The sequence below is a fragment of the Manacus candei genome, unplaced genomic scaffold (assembly GCF_025592945.1).
Source record: "Manacus candei isolate 608988 ecotype Guabito, Panama unplaced genomic scaffold, ASM2559294v1 h1tg000025l, whole genome shotgun sequence".
NCBI classification, from domain to species: Eukaryota; Metazoa; Chordata; class Aves; order Passeriformes; family Pipridae; genus Manacus; species Manacus candei.
Genome location: NW_026138073.1, coordinates 9,013,347 through 9,034,764, shown reverse-complemented (window position 1 = coordinate 9,034,764; position 21,418 = coordinate 9,013,347). Strand labels below are relative to the sequence as shown.

General features: G+C 35.7%; 1 protein-coding gene across 11 annotated transcripts in view; it reads right to left on the bottom strand.

Moving 5' to 3' along the window:
* Positions 1-21,418, bottom strand: part of CFAP20DC (CFAP20 domain containing) — a 72,111-nt gene that overhangs the window by 32,658 nt on the left and 18,035 nt on the right. For 10 of the 11 annotated variants that reach the window (XR_007904736.1, XM_051788847.1, XM_051788844.1 and 7 more), the window contains 7 exons: positions 18,485-18,599; positions 16,582-16,738; positions 12,780-12,938; positions 7,310-7,446; positions 5,969-6,167; positions 5,287-5,433; positions 375-700 (listed from right to left, as the gene is read on the bottom strand). Coding sequence is in view for 10 of the 11 variants with exons in the window: in XM_051788847.1 (XP_051644807.1) it covers positions 375-700; positions 5,287-5,433; positions 5,969-6,167; positions 7,310-7,446; positions 12,780-12,938; positions 16,582-16,738; positions 18,485-18,599 (1,240 nt within the window). In the remaining variant the exon portion in view is untranslated. The remainder of the gene's footprint in view (positions 1-374; positions 701-5,286; positions 5,434-5,968; positions 6,168-7,309; positions 7,447-12,779; positions 12,939-16,581; positions 16,739-18,484; positions 18,600-21,418) is intronic. The other variant, XM_051788851.1, reaches the window with a different exon arrangement.

The window sequence follows — 21,418 nt, the reverse complement described above, 5'->3', positions numbered from 1 at the left end:
CCACTTACAGTTTTAAAATGCACAATGAAGTCTTATTTACTGCACTCATAAGCACCTATAATGGACTTGCATCTCACCCAAATCTATGATGCAATCTATGATTTTTGAGTAATGATGCACAATTTTCACATCTCTCTGCTAGCACAGGGGCTGACAGAGAGTTGGGTTTCTTTTGTTCACTTTTTACACGTGGTATACCTGCAGTTTCACTCCTGTATCCAGTTAGACACAGCAACCTGACAAAGACAAATCTACCTGTAGGTATATGGGGAAAAGATGATTTATCCTCTGTCTAGCTTGAAGACCGAATCTCATCCTAAGAGTTTTAGGATGAAGACTGCTTTATCAAGAATTACAGGTACAAAGTGGCCTACCTCTTTACTGCTGTCAGTTCCTTGGAAGTTATCTTGTGTTTTCTCATGTACTCTGTTACTGTCTGGCTCCAAATCCAAAGGGAAAACATAATGTTCTGGTGACATATTTGGAGACTTCCCGTGAGGAGCTGATCGAGGTCTTGATGAAAATGTGAAAATCTCTTTATTATTCACTTGCTGATCACCTGTTTCACTGCTGTGATGTTCAACAGAGGCATTCTGGGGTGAGTTTAAATTATGGCAGGCTGAATCTTCAGTAGCTATGAACTGCTTACTCCTATCCAACCGAATATTCTCAGTGAAACTTCCTGGAAACTCCCATTCATCTGAAATACACAATGTTTATTTCAATGCCAAATATGTAAATTGTGTGACACCTTGATCATGCTTATTTTCTGGGGAAGTTGGACAGCAAAGTAAGTTCTTCTAGTACAGAAACATTTTGCTTATCAGATTTATACAGCTGGAAGAGTGACGAGGATGCAATAAAAAAGATCAGGCTGCCTTCAAAGTGCAGCAAGGTTAATCCAAACATTTTAGATCACAGATCAAAAAGTACACAGGCTTTGGTATATGACATGTAGGCCTGCAATTTGCAAACCTGAAACTATTTAGCTGCCAAGATTTGAGACCTGGAACTGAACTTTATTCTAGGAAAGTATAATTGTATTAAATTTGCTCATTGATCATTTTCTATAGGCATTTTTTTTGTGGCTGACATTTAAAAAATAAACACACATTGGTGGAAAGTTCATAACATTACAATCTGCTGCTTCTTTATGGCTGAAATTCTACACTTTCTTTTACATCTAGAACTTATGGTTTAAATCTCAATTTCAAACTACCGCTCTGATGAAAAATAGTGTGACATAAAAAATGTATGAAGATATCTGTTTCACCAAGTTTCCCTGAATACAGTCACTACTAATCTGACAATTTTAAAACAAATAATAAAGTCCAGAAATGGATTTAAAGATTGAGTGCGCCAGTTACACATGAAAAGACCATTTTTATATTCTTATTGTTAACTTATATTTTACTGTTTGGAATGATGGTATAGAAAAAGGTGTCAATTTGATTGATTAAAACCAGTCTCAAATAGCATCTGAGAAAAGGAGAATTGCTCAAGTATACAATACTCCCTTATCTTCATTAAAGGTAGTGTGGTGTGGATTATTCACTAAATACTGAAACTTTCTGGCTCCATAAAATGAAGTTATCATCAACCATATTAAAAAAGTCACAATAAAAAAATACTAAAAATGTAATAATAAAGTAACTCTGCAATAATAAAATGCTTGCCATCACAGAAGGCAGTAGATTTACTCCGGTATTTTAGTTTTAGTTTTGTTAAAGTTACCACTTCAGGCAGATTCAGCAGCTTGGGGGGGGTGGGTGTGAAGTCTGAACCACCATAAATGAAGGCAAGAGAAAGAAAAATGAGATGCCAGAAGAAACAGCTGTCTTCTTACTGGGTGCTGTGATTTTTCCAGTTTACTGAAGACAGCTCGTAAAGCTACCAAACTCCAGTTAACATCCAGGAATCAGTGAAAAGTACTCGCCACATTTTTCAAAACAACAACAACAAAATCTTCAAAACTTACCTGGCTAAGAAAATGTTTGTATTTTTTCCTCTCTCAGCACCCTGCAGCCTTCTGACCAGTCTGGCACCCACCATTCCACATTTCAGTGTAGATACATTTTGCTAGGTTTCAATGGCAGTGGCTTGAGTAAGACCAAGTGTGTAACACACACTTCTTTAGTATTCAGAAGGTCTTTTCCCCGTCATGAAATTAGATTTGACAAGTATCTTGCTGCCTTCGCAGTTTTCAAACACCCACAGCTCAGACCACTGTAACAAGCCCTCTAAGGTGTGGTTTCATGTTTAGTGTACAACCTACTTCAGGAGAATTTGCTAATTCTTATGCACAAAGGACTGTGAATGAGTAGAGGAGTGGTTTAATTTTTATTTTGGCCTACTGACTTAATAACAACCAACTTCCCTAACTGCAGTCTCAACTGTTCTATTCTCATTCTAGAATAACTTCTAATGCTGTTTATTTGCAGACAGAGTTACAGACAAAATTTTGTAATGAATTCTGAAGCAAAAAAAAGGTGATATATCACTTGCTCTTTGAGATTTTAAGTAAATTTTAAATGAAGTTTCAAAACATGGAAAAGAAAGCTTAAGTGACAGTTTTTGTCAAGTGTTTAGAAAACAGGAGGCAATTAGAGCCTTACACTCCTGAATCTGCCTCAGACATCCAAAAACTTCTTACATATCACTTTACTCAACATAGTGAGTAATGTCTTGCCCGAATAAAAGGTATTCCAGAAATATAAAGAACTACTTTAAAAGACTTAGTATCAGGATAATATTTAACCTGAATATTCTGCCTTTTTAGTCTAAGCCTCCCCGAAAAGAACAACATTCATTTCCAGAGATGTTGAAGAAATACACTTGAGTTAGGAATAAGTTAAATGTAAATATTAGTTTGCATAGTACAGTACTTATTCTTAATGAAATATGAGGGGGAAGACAGAAAAGTCTGTAAGGCTTTAAGATGACATTTTATGGTGGTTACAGAGTTCAGCAACTTCTGTAACTTCTTGTATAGTCTACAGGGAGTTTTGGACCAAACAAAATCCCATTACCTCTCCAACAAAAACTCTACTACAATTTCTTTTTAACTCAGCATTTCCATGTCAATTGTAACAAATAATTTGGAGTACTTTCTCAGCAAAATATGCAAACTACTGTGTAATCACAACATTGCAGCAAACAACATAAATGCAAGAATGATCACCTTAACATCTAATTAGCTCTTCTACATAGTCAGACTTATGCTAAAGCTTCTAATTGCAGCCTAACATTTTAATGAAGGTTTCAGCATTGAATAAATAAGATTGGCATAAACAACGTTTACTCACTTTATTTTTTCCCCTTGGTTAAAAACAATTTACCTTGGTAAAGGTACAGCACACCTGTTACAGAAGACATGCTGATTTGAGGTTATAATAAATCTAAGAGACATTATTATAAATAGCAATGCCTAACCCCTAAGGTAATAAGAGCAATCACTTACGAAAGCTCCCCTACCCCAAACAAGTTTAAATTAATATTTACTCAAGCTAATGGCAGAACAAGTGTAGTGCTGCTCCAAGATCTCCACAGGCTATGGCTGCACAGGGTTCAAGAATATTAAATGTCTGATGATAAGAGTAGTGTATGATGGATTCTCGTTGATACAAATTGCTTTGACCACAGTGTAAAAGAGGACCAAGAAACCATGGAAGCTTGTACTTGCTTGGGGAATGTGGTTTTGTTCCAAGGACTTATCATAGGTTTATATAAATTTACACTTTGTCAGAAATGCCAGGACTATGATTTTGGCTGAGTCATCACCACTGAGCCAGACTTGTGGTTGTTCACTTTGGGGCAAGATCAACTGGGAGTTTCCTCACTAGAAGATCTATCCTGAGCATTATGGGGTTGCAATCTTGACAATGCACGAAATACAGCTACAACTCAAGTTATCACAGAAATCATAATTTCTTTGCTTTTATTAGACAGGTATTTGTTTTTAAAATGTGAGTGCAAATAAATCCAGTACTATGGGATGAAGAAATCATTAAGTTATCTACAAACAATTAGATAACTTCATGTATTGAAAAGAAACTGAAATCTGCAAACTGAGCTACAAGTGACAGGCAATGAAAATACGGGGAAAGAAGTTTGTAGAATTGTACCTTTCAAACGGACATCATGCATTTATCTGCCTGTACACACAACTAAGACTACATAGAAACAGTTTTCATTCTTGCAAACAGAAACAGCAAAAGGGCAGAGCTTATACACAGCTTTCTTCCTCAATTCTCTGCTTCTGAATTTACAAGAGGACATTTAGACATGCCAGTCTACTGCCCTAAGTCTGTCTTTTTATATCACCTATATTTACATAAAATAAGAAGTGTTGATTAAATTTTCTGAAATTCTAGTGCTAGATAAGGACCTTGGTGTTCTAGATGAACAACAAGTTAAGACCTGTGACTCCTGGTCCAGAGTCCTCAAAATTCAGGTAAACAGGAAGCAATCAAAAAATTCTCCAGAAGGTTCTACTTGCCTGAACATCTTGAATCTCTTTCAGTCAAATTATGATACCCAAAACAGCAATTACTGACACTGTCTTAGTATATAATTGCTTCTGAACATCCTCAAAGAAAAAACCAAATGGAAATCACTCATAATGTGAAGGAAAATCTTGTTGGTCAATTTTGAGCACATTTGAGTAGTCTGACCACTTTTCAAATTGGTGGCTATGCCTTTTAATAGAAAGTAACACTACTTTTTCATAGAGACAAGGGCTACTTTTGCCACAAGAAAGCACTTCCCAGACACAGGCAGAGCAAGTTGATTGACACTGTATGACAAAAAAATATCCACACCTTTTGGCAGACAACCCAAAACATAAGTTGAGGTGTCTTTCTGTGAATAAGAACAAAATATAATTCACCACTGAACTTTATAAACAAACAAAACCCCCTGAGATTACATAGGTACCATAGTTAATATTCTAAACTCTTATTTGTGACAAGTAAAATTTCACGTTTGGAATCTTCAGTGTTAAATTTATTAGAGATTTAAAGAATAAATTATTTTTAGTTCTTTTCCTTTTATTATGAGAGCACAGAATGTTTCTTTTTATATTCTTTCACTGCTCTGGTACTCTGCTTAATCCTGCAAATCTTTATCAACGCTCAAAAGCAATTCTGTTGCAGGGTGTTTGATTTCCATAATCCCCCATAACACAGACATTTATATTTTATGTGAACTGCTTCTGGGTCCTTTGGAATTTAGTCCCTCACACCACATAGAAATGAAATGCAAAATAATATAAAATGAGCATCATACCACTGGTTATCTCCCATGTGGTTTTGGCTGCATTTTTTAGAGATAATCTTTTATGACTGTTCTTGTCTGGTGATGGTACTTGTGGTGAGCTGAGCTGAAAATCTGCTTCTCCACTCACAGATGTTTTCTCAGTCTGAATTTCAGGGTCTGAAATGCAATGTAGAAGCTTATGAAATGCCTGTGAACATTCATATTGTGTGCATAATGCAGCACTATACTGGGATACAAACATCTTCCAAATAGCATGGGAGTCTTGTAGGGCAGCAGGAATATGACAGTCACAAGGAAGTAAAAATTTAATAATAGGTATGGAAGATGGGCAAGCCATAGAAGTTATAAAAAACAGGCTTGCAAAAGTCTGCAAAGTAATCAAGAGCCACTGCAGCAGCTCAGTTGTTTGCACAGCATGAGGGAAAGCGGAGTATGTGCATAAACTGTGGCTACTGCCAGCAGGTGCTGACCCCTGGCTCAAACACAATATGAATACCTGCAGAGAAAATGAGCATTTATTCAAGCTCATACAGGAGAATAAGCCATGATTTAATAAATATGTCTCCAGTAATTAATAAGGCAGATAAGGGATTAGAAAAACAAAGAATTAATTCTTACATTCCAAAGGCAGAATAATGCACAAATTTTGGCAGTTTGAAAACTCTACATATTCTTTGCTTTATACTCTTACCATTTTGACATGTATCTTCAGTTGTTTGGTGAGTATTTCTTTTGCCTCCTTGATCTAAATAATCATTGCATGATGAGAATGATAGTTCCAATCTCTCAATGTCTTGTATGGATTCAACTGGCATTCCTGAATTTTGAAGTTGGCATGATCTATTACTTTTGCTACCCGAGGTCTTTGTTACCTTGAAAGACATTATTTTCTTGATAAAAGACAAAAAATGTAACAGCTTTCAAAATACTCCAAAGTAAATACACATTTTGAATTACACTTATTTTTTCAAATAAATATTTCCAAATCTTTTTTTTAATTACTATCTTTTCAGGAAACTTCCTGGTAGGTGTGATTCGGTGTGGTATGCTCAATTTTTACAGCCTAGTAACAGGTAGGGGTTTTTTTTCATTGAGTGAATGGAAAGCAAAGCAAAGAAAAGTGAAAAAAAATTAAAATTCGCTATCAGAATAAAAAGAATAAAACTTGTAGTTATTCTAGACTTCAGAAGTCTTTTCTTTTTGGGAGAAAGGAATCTCATTTTATATTTTAGCTTTCAACTGACTTCCTACAGAAGTGGATCCTTTAGTCACAGTGTTAAACTAGGAATTGTAGTCCTGAGGAGATTCCAAAAACCTGCATATTGTTTGCTGGCAGACTGAGAGCAGGGGTTTTCCCTGGCATTGGAATCGACAGCATCACATGAGCTACTGCATGGTTGACTATCAGAGCATACTGAAATGCAGTTTCTGCTCTGTACGACAGCTCGCATCATAAGGAAAAATATTTACATACATTAATTTCAGCAGTCTAGAACAAAAAATTCAGAAAGATAAGAATGATAAGAAATCACAGTAATTAGGGTAGAACAAGACCTCTTCAGGCATGATGCTGAAGTTAAATCAGCCTGTTTCAGTCACGTTTTGTTGTCTTTGAAAGTTCTGAGTTCCACAACTCCCTGTGACCCTGTTCTGGTACTGAACCACTTTATATAATTATATTTATCACTATGTTTAGTCAGAGACTCCCTGCAATCAGGGCTTTCTGCCTCTTGGTCTTTCATGGCACCTCTCAGAGGAGGCCTGGCTTCTCTATAGCCCTGCATTAATAGAAAATAGCAACCAGATACTCCCTTAGCCTTCTGTCCTGGGGGATGAACTAATCCATGCCCTGTGCTGTAGCCACCCAAGCATTTTCCTTGCTCCTCACTGGATGTTACAGGGTCTCTTGCACTGGGGTCCATGACCTAACACAGTATTCCTCTGAAACAAACCTTTAGTGCAATTTCTCTGCTTGTCAATCTTTTCCTTTGCTGAAGTGCCAGTAGTGTTGTAGGAATTTAAACCTTCTTACCTCTCCAGGTACCTTTGTACTGACTCTCCTGTTTGAAGATGGAGGTGGCCCAAGGATTTTTGATCCAAATGCAATATGTGATACATCCTGAGTTTTACTGCTGCGTATGTTGCCTTGTCCTCTATTAACCAAGCTACCTAAGTTAAGAAAAATAACAGTTAAAAAAATTACAGTACTTACAAACAATAAAAAGTAGTATTTTTCAAATCAACTAAAAGAATTATGAATACTACATATGCCTAAAAACTATGTTTCTTTAAAGCACAATCCCTAGAAACATAGGAATAGCAAATGTCCATTTTATAAAAGTTGTCAACATACAGGCAAGAAACTTCTGGTCCATTACAGAGACATATTTCTAATCCCCTTGCTTTAAAGATTTATTTAAAAGGGGGATATTTATAAACAAAAAATTGGTTTGCATGATTTCTTTAGAACTTCAATGAAAACCTAACTTCTGACAGGAAGAAAAAAGAACCCTAATTAATAAATAACAGAATAAATAAATAATAACACAAAAAACCTGAGGCAAGGCTGTCAAGGTATCAGTCACAGCTAAGAGAATTATTTACTCTTTACTATATAGCTTGCTTTTTGAAATTACTGAATTTACCGTATTGCCAGGGCTGAGCCCTAATATTGCAAACACACTCTATTGCTGGTAAAATGTTCTGCCCCTTTTACTATTTATTTTTTTACTGCTTAAAGTGTAGATTTATTCAAATAATTCTTTTCAAGCACAGAAATTGCCAACCAGTCTGCAAGACAAGCAAAAAGTAAACATGGAATGCAGGTGAATGTTCTGAAAAAATTTAAAAAGGAAGGACAGGAAAATGAGTATGTATTAATTTTATCATCAGGGTTGCAGAACTGCATGTATTATCTATTTTCCTCTTTTTTAATTCTCCAAGATTGTCAGTGAATTCTCCTTTCCAGACCTGATAAAAACAGTATCTTCACATTAATTTATATTTAATACTTAAACCGTCCAAAGATATTTTCTTGCTACAACTTCAGTGCTAAATTGCTAACTCACTTTAGAAATCTGACACCTTCATAAAGTAACTAAGTAGAAATAAAACAGTTTGTCGATTCCCCTAAGCATTTTTCATAAACTTATTTCAAGATCAGCTTTATTTACAGTGCCATCAAGGAAATGAAAAACAGATCATACATTAGCCCCCAAATACCATAATTTACTGTACTAATAAGCACAAAAGAAGCCATTTTCTGCCATTACCTTCCCCCCTTTTTCCTAATGTGACATTTGGTTGCTGCTAACAGCTGCCATTTCACAAGATTAGATGACCTGTTTTGGTTTAACACCAATTTCTTTAATTTGCTGACTACCTTGGGATGTTGTTAGCTCCAATTAGAAAAGTTGATTTGCATTAATATCTCTCTTTATGAACACATTAATTGACTGCAATTAATTACCTACATCTACACATAACAGTGTGTTGATGACATAATGAATATTATGTGTAATTAAAAGTGGATGATACTAAAAATAAATTGGGCTTTTGATTATAAAACAAAAAGTTTAATGGATAAAAAGAACATTTTCCAATTAGAATGTACTTAAATTTACAAATCTTCTATTTTCAAGGAGGCCAACCACTGAAATTTGAAAAGCGTGTCTGGAGGCCCACATGCTATGTTTGTAAGATGGGGTTAAAAAAAAGATTAGACCTTAAACTGAAGGCATCTAGTTTTCATGCAGCTGAGGGATGTTATCATTAATTACTTTCCTATATATTCCTAAGGGCTATATGTCTTTGTAGCCTTGATGGTAAAACTTGAGTCTTATTTTAAATAAACAGTCATTTTTCTGTTTAGATACATCATTCACACTATTGTACTCATCTAAATTTTACAGTCCCTTGTATTTTGACAATCAAGTGAAGAAGTATTTATTTTTGAATACAGCCTCTGAGAGTCTGGATTCCACAGTTTCCTCTGCTACTTCAAAAGCAAATTTATAATCCAACTTTACAAAGGAACTTTGGCTGGACTACTTGTAGGGCAATAATACTTTAAAAGTATTATTTCCCCTTTAATATTACAAAACTGGTACTTGCTCGAAAAAAGAAGCTGAATATAACTTAAACAAGTAAATGTATGAGGGGGCTTACTCTAAGCAAAAATGCAGAACTCCTATTATTCATTTCAGCTGCTACAGGACAAAGATTGACTTTATTAATGAGGTACATTGAGAGAGAACAAAAGTTAACTTGAAAAAGCACCAGCATGGGAGCTTAGTGTGGAGGATGAAATATTTATGAGTTGTTTTTTTCATATTCTGGTAAAAGCAGAAGAAAAGAAGTTTAAAAGTGTTTTTTAAAAACCTTTGATATTATCAAGGTTGTTCTCAAAGTTTATTTTTCCTTAGAGTTTCATGAGATGGTGTAATATTGAACTTAAATGGTTGTTATCATTCTCTGTAATCTTAGTCCCTTGGTCAATACTTTGCACATGTATTTCCAGAGCATTTTAACAGAAACGGTGGAAATCATTATTCCCTGAATTCACATAATGAAGATGAGAATCCTCAGGAGTGAGGAAGTACTAAGCCCAGTGGGATAAAAATGTATCTACTTACAGCACCACTTCTAACAATGCCTACACTGATGAAGATGTGTTGGAAATGGGTTCTTTATCTAATTTGCTTGTTCAGACCCACTTCTAAACTACTTCAGTCCAACTTCCTTCTCAAAACATGTTCTACCACCCTGTTTTGGTATAATCATATGACTCACAGAAGGTGGTACAGAGCAAGAGGAAAATGAAATACTTCAGTAAGACATTACAACTATTATATGGTCTAAACCAAAGGTCTAGCCTTGTGTCTTGTTCAGAAGCCACTAATAATGTAACAAAAGAGTAGAGAAAAGAGGGTGTCTATAGAGAGAGATTTCACCTGTGCATTTTTCTAAGTTCTAGCAGGATGAAGTTTATGTACTCCTCAATTTTATGCTAAAAATTATCAATCCAACATTTTAAGAAGAGTGAAACTATCAACTCTCCATGGAAGATATGAATCAGAGCACTCATTAAAATCCATTATAACTCTCATTTTTAAGAAATGTTTGCAAATGTTCTAGATATTTACTATTGCAAATGGATCTACAGAATAACTAAAAAAAAAGAGTACAGGTCAGTTATGCATGCATTCAACTAGATTTACAAAAACAGTAATAACCTGGGAGGAAGCAAATTATATTTTTGATATGTTTAGAATTCTAATCAATGAAATTTAGTGAAACATTGGTGAAAAATATGGTTTTTTTCTACATCAATTTATTTCCTCATTGGAATTGTCGCTGATGTCTTCAAAACTCAAAAAACAGACTAATAAAACCCCTGACTTTGTTCAGCTAGCAAAGAAAGTTGTCAATAGCTGAAAATTTTATTTCATTCTTTACATGGTTATGTTAAGACCATTACTGGTTATGAATAATTTTACAACTGCAGAGTTCCAATAACGAACACAAACAATCTACGTCTCTCTCTACTGCTGTTCTTCGACGATGATCTATCTCATTACAAAGTTGTTTTAAAAAGATAATCAGTATTTTGAATCAAAACAATAAGGACTATAAAGACATGTGCTTTAGTGAAATTCTGCTGTTGACATTACTGCAGGTAGGAAACAATACACAGTTTTAAAGCAAAACAGCAGCTTTAGTAAAAAAGGTGTAAATTCTCTGGCCCAAGTCTATTTAAACAATTTCAAATCTTGGCATTTGCATCTCCAGTTCAGTTTCTACCGATTCTTGGCTTACAAATCTTATGCAGACAGACATGCCAACTTAAACATAAACACACAGGAAGTGCTAGTCTAGAACAGGTCAATAATCTCTCTTAACATCCAGTTTCAAACCAAGGTCAAACCCAAATGCTTCAGAAATGCCCCACGACAATTTCAGTAAAGATGTATGAAATCATCTGCCTTCAACACAGTTCTTAGAGTAAGGGTGGAAAAACTTGGAAGAATAAGATTAAATTTTCCCTACACATTTTTACTGGTGCTAAATACATTACTCTTACCCATATAAATGGCCAATTGATTTTGGAATCATACAAATTTCTTTACCAGCTTCTTGTAGCAGTGGATTCCATATTTTAATCATATTCTGTGTAACAGGGCATTTTCTCTTGGTTTTGTGCCATGAGATAGGAAAAACAGCTTTTATTGAACTTTGTACTTCAGCTTATCTTCACATGAGAATTTTTCATTCATTCTGCTTCTCCCTGAATCACTTCTTGGTCTGTAAAATCTTTTCTGAGATGGTTTAACAGATTATGTATAAAGTATTTCAGATAATAATGCAAAACTGATTTAAAGGTTTGATACCTTTTTCATTTCATATGTATTTGAATTTCCTGCTACTATCTTAGTTTTTTAAAAAATATTAAAATCTGAAAATTCTACTGAGCTGTATCTATGGTGATGATAACCTTCCTTCCTTGAGTCATTTAATTTTGATACTTCAAATCTTAACTGCAGTTAACATTCCTCCCCAATGTACAATCCTTTGCATTTAGCAAAGCTAGACTTTACAGGGTATCATGTTACACATTTACCCAGTACAGTGGTCCCTAGATCATAATTTTTCAACACGGTGGCCACAAGAAATAAAACCAGTAAACTGAAACCTTGCTTCACAGACTATGATGTTTCCTGCATGTTACCTGGTCTGTACTGTTCTTCATGAAAAAGCACATAGGGGACTGCCCATCTCACAAGTTTAAAACTCTCTGAAGTCCCACTCTTTATATTAAACTAGTATCTGTATCACATCACAATTTTTATCCCATATAATTCAGATCTCTGTTGAGATTATTCATAACTATAACAAACAATACAGAGCCTAGAAAAAAACCCACTTTTGAGGTCTCCTGTTGATAACCTTCAGCTGGAACAATAATTTAAAATTTAATCCTCTCTTTTCTTTCTCTTACTTTTTACCCAAGTCAATAGTTTGTACTAGCACATGACTGCCCAATGTCTTTAATAAATCTCTTCTATGCAATGCTGCCAAAATCTGAATTATATGGGTTATTATCTTGTAGCTTACGGAAACATTCAAATAATTCTGAGACACCAATAATACAAGATCTCCCATTTCAGAGTATAAGCTGAGGAGACTGCATGGTCATGTTGTCAGAAGAGTTTCATTTATGTGAACAGAGTTCAAAAAGAAGTGTACCAACTTCACTGTACAATGCTTCAATGTACATTCAGATGACATATCTTAAATACTATTATAAACCCCACACCTGAATTAGAATTGTTCAGACTGCACATAGATCTCAAAGTACAAAACAGTCTATGTGTTCATGGCACTGCAGTTCTGCAGGAGCTGTCATGTTTTATTTTAAGACACTGGAACTTTTACAAAAACATCCATTATTTGTACACATACTGTATCGATCGTATTCACAGTATTTTAATACAACAGAATACCTGTTTCTTGCACTGGATATTCCCTACATTTTACTTCTGGTTTCTGAATTTTTGTTAGGTTCAGCAGTTGAGTGACTTGTGGCACATCTCTATTTAGCTGGCAGGTTCGAGGAATAACATCTGTGGGATCACGTGGCACAGATGGACCAACACGCGTAACTAGAATCAAAAAACATGGGCTTTACTTCACTCCCGTGACGTTATGGAATTAAATTCAATTCACATTATTTGGTAGATTACATATACTTTAGTTCATATGGCTACAACAATTTAATAGACTATAGTAATTTGAAAAATTTGCTGTAATTGTTCACTTTTAAGACAATAAGCATGTAAATTTTACAATTACATCGTGTAAATTTTTTGGTCAAAAATTTTCAAATGCAGTTAAAGTAATATACACTAGTGGCTGGAAAAGAAAATCAACTTCTTTGAAATCATCTTCTTTGATTTCTCCAGTGCACAAGCAAAACAGAACCACAAAATACATTTTTTATAATTTTTATTACAATTCAGCTTTAATTGTAATACTGATATAGTGATTTTTATATAAAATGAACACCTGAAAATGGTATTTATACCAGTGGTACTGAAGTAGCAAAAGGAGAAGTCCCATATATGCAAATAAAGAATTTCACAAGCTTTAATTTCAAAATTTGGACACCATTACACTTTCATGATAAACTAAAAAGCTGTCAACCTAACTATTCCTGTGACATCAGGCACTAGTAGAATGTGATCTGACTATCTCTGCTTTCCCTTTGATAACCAATATACACTGAGTTTATGAAAGCTATTCTCTTTGAAGAAAGGAATCCATGTCAGAACTATGCCTGATGTTATGATGTCAATTCCTTCCAAATTTTAGAAGACTTGAATATAGTAAGGAAATGAATATTAGCACATTTTCCAAGGATAAGAAGAGGAAAACATAACCCAAACCCCAAACTTGAACAATGGATCGATTATTGAGATACTAATAAAAAAATTCAAGTGTTCCATATTGTGCTTCAGTAGTGGATGTATTTTTTCAACCATTTTTTTTGCCAAGCCAGTACATTATTTATCACTGTTGGACAATACTTAGTGATAAAAACCCCACATAGAACTTTGGGATTACTATGGAAACCAGAAACTAGGTATAGATCAAACTTGTATACCTCAGTGTCATGGGGCAGAGAAGATGAATTATTTCTTCTTCTATCTCAATGATCTCATACAGAAATAATTTCTTAGTATAAATGGTTTCTCCTTTGCATTTGCTATCATTTTAAGAACACAAAGCATACTGTAAACTTGCTGCTTAAAAAGAGTAACACACTCACTGCACTTTGAAATCACTGCTTTAACCACAAGGAGGTTGAATCAAAGAACTCGACCCTTGTCCTGGTTTGAGATAGAGTTAATTTTCTTCCTAGTAGCTGATACAGTGCTGTGTTTTGGATTTGGGATGAGAAGTGTTAGTAACATATTGATGTTTTAGTTGTTGCTCACCAGTGTTTACACTAAGACAAGGAGACAAGGACTTCTCAGTTTCCCATGCTGGCTTGCCAGCGAGGAGGTTGGGAGTGCACAAGGAGCTGGGAGGGGACATAGCAGGGACAGCTGACCCCAAATAACCCAAGGGATACTCCAGACCATATGGCAATGTGCTCAACATATCAACTAGAGGGAAAGCTGACTGAGGGGGCTGCTGCTGGTGAACAATTGTTTTTCATTTGCATAATTTGTTTTTCTTGGGATTTATTTTTCTCTCCCCCCCTTTCATTACAATTTATTATTATAATACTTCAATTATTAAAGTGTTTGTATCTCAACCCATGAGTTTTCCTACTTTTACCCTTCCACTTTTCGACCCCATCCCACAGAGGGCAAGTGAGTGAGCAGCTGTGTGGTGTTTAGTTGATGGCTGGGGCTAAAGCATGACAACTCTCATTACAAATCGCAAAGTCATTGCATTCAGTGGAGCTCAACTAACTGGCCCAATCATCTGAGAGGGCAAAAGCTTTATCAAATAGTGACTGTTATCTGAAACTTAATTAATAATAACAAAAAAGCCCTTACTGTTGTTTTTCTGTAATTGGGTAGGAAGTGTAGAATCATTTTAATTCAGCCAAACCTTCAGCTGCAATGTAAGTTTAGGAAGGGTCCAGAGAACAAGACCAGATGAGAAGCTGAGGGAACTGGGGTTGTTCAGCCTTCAGAAAAGGCTGAGGGGAGATCTTATTGCTTGTAGTGAGGTGGGTGTTGGTCTCTTCTCCCACGTAACAAGTGGCAGGACAAGAGGAAATGGCCTCAAGTTGTTCCAGGGGAGGTTTAGATTGGATATTAGGAACAATTTGTTCATCGAAGGGGTTGTCAAGCACTAGGACAGGCTGCCCAGGGCAGTGGTGGAGCCACTATCCCTGGATGTGGCTCTCAGGGACATGGGTTAGTGGTGGCAGTGCTGGGTTAATGGTTGGGCTTGATGATCTTGAGAGTCTTTTCCAGCCTAAACAGTTCTATGATCCTATGAATTGCCTAGATGAGGAAATTCATAAATATACAGAAAATACTAATGCCCACAGCTGTGTAATAATCATAGAATTGATAATGAAGTAATTAAACGTACAATATTTTACTATGCACACAGTTTATTAAAGCTGTCTACTCATTATGCTAACTACATTTTAGAATTTTGGAACTCATTTAGAACATTTAAGCACATTTCAAAAACTATTTAGAATGGAAGAGAGAAAACAATACACCAATGGAATTAAATTAAATTAATGCCAGTGAGACCTCTAACTGCAGTTTCCTGCTGAGAATTTACCAGATTCTCTCTGCAGACATTTTTAAAACTATTTCTTTTCCCCAGCCTTACCTACAAGAAATCAGAGGAGTAATCACAAGGATTGCTTATTCTCCCCTATTGGTTTAGAGTTTCCAAATGGAAGATACATTTTGTTACACTTACAATACTGCTGACTATACCTCCTTCTGAAACCAGATCCCTTTTTTCAGGTGTGTTCTTTAAAAGCCACAAAATGAAAATGTGAATGAAATTGAAGCTGAACTATACCTAGGGTGCCTTTAAAATAAGAAAGTGCCAGCTGTGCTTTTGCAATTCCTCTTCTATTACTGCAAATACCAGTGAGGAATGCAGTTGTCTCCCTTGGAAAAGGATGATTCAGAATTATGATGCTAGCATGGAGACTGGTAAACTTCGACCAATATCCTGCTCTATCACAGAAAAAAAGACCTCTCATTTTTCAGTTCATCACTAACATTATTTTCCCAATGAACAAGGACACATGAGGATAAATGGACATAAGATCAGAGGTGTTTATGATAGTTTCATAGCTCTGTTTCACATAATATTGTTTTGTAACAGTTTTTTCCTGGATTATTTAAAGAAGAAATCTTTCATCAGCTGCTAATGTCCAAAATTAAGAAAACAAACAGCAAATGTTGCTAAGTTTTAAGTATTTCTCTTTCCTTTCAGACACTCTCTTCTTGGCCAAAACCTGATTTCTATCAGCATAAGAGACCCTCATTAAAACAAGCTCTCTACTTGATAAATCTTACCTGAATTTGTTCAATAAAATATTTCTAAGGAATTCAATGTTTAAAACAGAGGAGTACACACATATTTAATTAACTAATTAAATATGTGTCTGTCACTGGCAGATTTAATATGCTGTGCTACTACCTTAATTTCCATGAAATCATGCAATCTTTCAAATTGCCAATCTGACGAAAAAGAAGCTTTTGATTTTACGTGAACAGTTATGATCAAGAGAAGATAGTAATTAAAACACACCATTTTCCTCAGCTGTATCTTGTGGCTTGGATTTTAAAGTGAAGATCTTTCGTAGCTTACAGTTAGCTGAAATAATAATTCCATCCAAAGACTGGAAGACAGCTCCTCTGAATATTTCACTGGTGAATGCTGCCAAGTCAATACACATATTGCACCACTAGAAAAGAGAAACAATATCTTTAGTAAAACCCTGACACTAATCACTGCAGAAGAGTATGAGTGTATAGTTCTCTACAAATGGTGTCAGCAGAGTATTAGATTCTCACAGGCTGTGATTCACAATGCAGAACATTTTGATATCAAAATAAGATATTGCTGTATTTGCATTTTGAACAATTACTTTTACAAACAGATAAGGACGTATGACCTAGTGACTGCCAGCCCAAGGGAGTTCAGCACAGCATATCCACGATATGTTTTGCAGCTAAGTTGTAAGAAAGCATATTTATTGAAGGATTTCTTGGGGGGAACAAGAATCATTATCCAGTATTACTTCGTAAGTTAGAGTTACTGAAGTTTAAGTTTGAGATTCTTTGATGATTTCTTTCTGAGATTCACAACAAAAGGACCTCTCCAAAACTGGCACCCCTTCCATAATGAAACTATCCGGTAAATTCCTAGTTTGGACTAGAGTGCAATGTATCACAACATCTTAAAACTACTACTTCTTTATAATAAGTGTTATCCATTCACAGTAAGACCTTTCCAAAAGGCAAATCAGATAATGGCAATTGCCTGAGTTGCTAAAGATCCTACTTAAATACCCATTTTAATTCTCATTAGATGGTTATTTGGTTCAGGAAACACTGTTAGAACACTAACATCAATGTGCTACACTCTCCTGCACTATTCCACTATTTAAATTCTCTCAATTTTAATCTTTTTTCCACTTAATTCACCATTTGTCTATTGCCATATTTTATAATACAGGAGTGCAGTTACAGGTATCTATTTTGCATGTAAACCATATTACAATTCCATGATCATCCCAGAAAAAACCAGAGATTTCATACAAAAAAATACCAAAACCAGAAGAACTAATGAAGTATGTTTTCTTGTGGCTTTATGTTTTCCATTTAGAGTTTCTGATGTTTAAAAACACAGATGCTCGTAGTTCTCACAGCTGCCTTCACCTAAGCTATCTTAAAAAAAGTATAACTTCAGAAGTTTTTGTAAAATATTCCCTCTCATGTCTAGCCTTAAATTCACAGTTGCTCAGTATACTAAGTGTTATCTAGTTCTCTTGGTGCAAATAACATTTTAAAATATTTGAAATCTAACCATTCTCGTATGAAATTTATTTTCTAAAGCAGTATTTGAGACTTCAGTCCTCACATGGCTATGTGGTAACTGTCAGGTTTTGTATCCTGGCAGCTATTACCATATGTTGTGGCTGGGCATGGGAAAGGGGGACAGGGAGAAGATGACAGTTATTGTTTTATTTTCAACAGTTTGACATATGCTTTGTTTTATATATGCCAGAATTAGGAAGAACATGAAGAATGTGAGAGCAGCCATCAGCTACAGTCTCCCTGCAGCTCCAGAGAATGTAATCAAAGGTCACTGCAGGAGAAGGGACATGTGAACAGGAGCCCTATGATGTGAAGGGACACAGAAAATTTTACAAAGGCTGAATCAACAGGAGAGAGAAACACATCACAAAGAGCATTACTCTTGGGAAAGGGGAATGAATTCCTAATATAGGAAGAAGGATAGAGGAGTAGCAGTATTAAGTAGTTCTGCTGCCATCTGGTAGAGGGGACATATACATGAGTCTTGAAATCAGTAGGAACTGAGTTCTAAACCAAACCATAATTTCAACAAGTCTATAAACATACATAAAAGATTCCTGATTAAAAAGCATGCTCAACCACAGCACGAGGAATATTCCCAAGGTACCTACTATTTTGCGCTTGATCATAAACAGAGGAATTTTTGCATGCAGAGGGGTTACAGACAACTCCTTGTGGACTGTTGACAAATACAATCTTCTTTTAATATTGCCTAAATCGGTTATCCTATAAAAGAAAAGGCAGGAGAGAATGGAACAGATCTTTGTCAATTCAATAATCCAGTATCTCTGTGAAATCACAAAAAATATATTCATATGCAGAACTTTTATGTCAGTGATAGCAAATATGGAATTTAAGAATTACTTCTTTTACAAGATGAGTAATGAGATTTCTTTCTCCAATTCAAATTTGGTGGCTATAGCCCTGCATATATAAAATCACTCTACATGCAAATTTTATTTCAGCAGTCTACACTCTTTGCTAGATTTCCACAGCCCTTCAGACTATGAAAGAATTCAATTTGTTTGAACTGAGAACCCAGTAGCCTTTAATAATCACACATGTTTTGGCCCCTTAAACTTGTCTTATCTTGGGGCCTGCTAACCAGAAAAACATTATTTGCTTTCTTTTCCTAAAAATGCCTCTGTCACTTTACATAGACTGTTTGTCAGCTTAAAGGTAAACACAATACATTGCTTGTCTATTTTACTTCCTGAGGACATATCTTCAACTGTGAATTATAATGCAGAAGTTTATTGCTCACTATTCAGGTCATCTCACAAAGACATCAAGGACACTGAATTTGAATATTTCTAATAAATTCAGACCACAGTCATGATCACAAAAAAAAAAAAAATTAGGTTTCCTTTAAAATGATAAACAGAGTCATTTTTATGTTCTGTTTCTTCAATTCTTGTAAGTAGCTGTACTGATTTTGGCTCGGATACAGTTAAATTTCTTCAGAGTAGCTTGCATAGGGCTATGCTTTGGATTTGTGCTGGAAACAGGGTTGATAACTCAGGGGTGTTTTCATTACTGCTGGTCAGGGCTTACACAGAGTCCAGGCCTTTTCTGCTCCTCACCCCACCACGCCAGTGAGGAGGCTGGGAGGCGGTCAAGAAGGTGGGAATGGACACAGCTGAGACAGCTGATCCCAACTGACCCAAGGGATATTCCAGACCCTATGGTGTCATGCTCAGCAATACAAACTGTGGGGAAAAAAGGAAAGGGGGAAGTTCAGAGTTACGCTGTCTTCCCAAGTAGCCATTACACATGATGAAACCCTGAGTTCCTGGAGGTGGCTGAACATCTGCCTGCCCGTGGGAAGGAGCAGATGCCTTATTTAGATTTGGCTGCATGTGCAGCTTTTGCTCTACCTCTTAAACTGTCTTTATCTCAACCCACGAGTTTTTGCACTTCTATCCTTGTATATTCTCTCCCCCAACCCTCTGCAGGAGCAGGGAGAGCGGCTGTGTGGGGCTCAGCTGCCTGCTGGGGTTAAACCACAACAGCAGCACAACCCTGACATCCCCCAACAGTCCTACATTATTACTCCAGAGCACAGGTAAAACTTTAAAGGCTGAAATCTGGGAAAATATGCCTGATGCATGGGGAAACAATGATTAATTTACCTATTATTTTTGAACAAGCCCATTTCTAACAGATGGGTATTTCTCTGTAATTAGCCACCCCTCTGAGAAGATGACAAAAATTACAATAAACAACTTTTTGTCACTACGTAGAGTTGTTAAAAGTAATTATTCATTATCACTATTCAGATGCTGGGTTTTATTTTAAAATTGTGAGACTGCACTGTAGACTTGTTTTTTAAACTTTATTACTGAAAACAATTTTTCATTAATTAAGGACTACCTGTAGCTTAACTAATGAAATGCTGTCACCCAAAATTTGCAGATAAACACTCTAAAAAATCCTTAGCTTTTCTTAGGTCAACTTAAGAAGGCATTAACTCTAGAGCAAGTTACATACTTCAGCTGATTATGGCAATTTGAGAGTTCAACCAAGGACAGAACAAAACATACTGCAAGTATGTAAACATGAAAAGGTTCTACTAGTACAGCAATAAAAATACAGAAGCACCTTCTTGTCCCCCCACAGTCATTAAGAACATCATGCAAAGCAAACTGTTCACCAGCTCTCCAGAACTTGCTGATTCTTTCCTCTCCCTTGCAGACAAACACGATCTTTAATCTATTCAACCTCCTAACATGGGTGGGTAAATCAAAACAGAGTGGAAGAGCCTACTAGCTGTTTCATTCTGAAAGACTAGCAGTTCCTCTTATAAATCACAAACACTTCAAAAGCAGAAATTTCCCTGCTGTGCCAAGGAAAGAACACGATATCCTCACCATTGCTGTCGTTTGACATAACAGATTCCAGTACCAGCTGCATATATATTTATGAACTGACAAATTATACCATCAAGTCCTTGAAAAGTGCTTTCATCAGAAGACCTATAAGTGTCTTACAATCCTAGGACTTGATCTTATTTTTGAAGAAATTTAAGCAAGATGTAAAATAATTCATGTAAGATCACCAGCAAGTTGGCCACACAGCTAAACCTGTGCCCCTGATCAAGGCTTAGTTCCATCCATCACTTTGCTTCCCATATTGCTTTTGGTGAAAAACCTATGGATATAGTTCTCAGGAACTCTCCACTCTAAATCTTGATGTTCAGAAGTGCTAAGAAATTGATGCACCAAAGAACTCCAAAGTATGGGAGAAGTGGTTGCCTGAAACTCCCTAAATTTCCTGGTTACATGTAGAGCTGAGCAATTGTGCTGTGGAACCAGTTAACTGCAGTAATCTGAGTGCTGAAAAACAAATAAAAATACTGAAACTCGAACTAGGTAATTCTCAGTAGCAAATGTTGGTTTAAATGATGCTATGACAGAGCAGTAGGAGCCTGGAATTAGGTCCTGCATATCTCCAAACAACTGGCAATAAATACATAAGCTCACTTCATAATATTAGTTCAATATGTTTAAATTGTATTATTTATTTGTTATATGAATAGATTTATC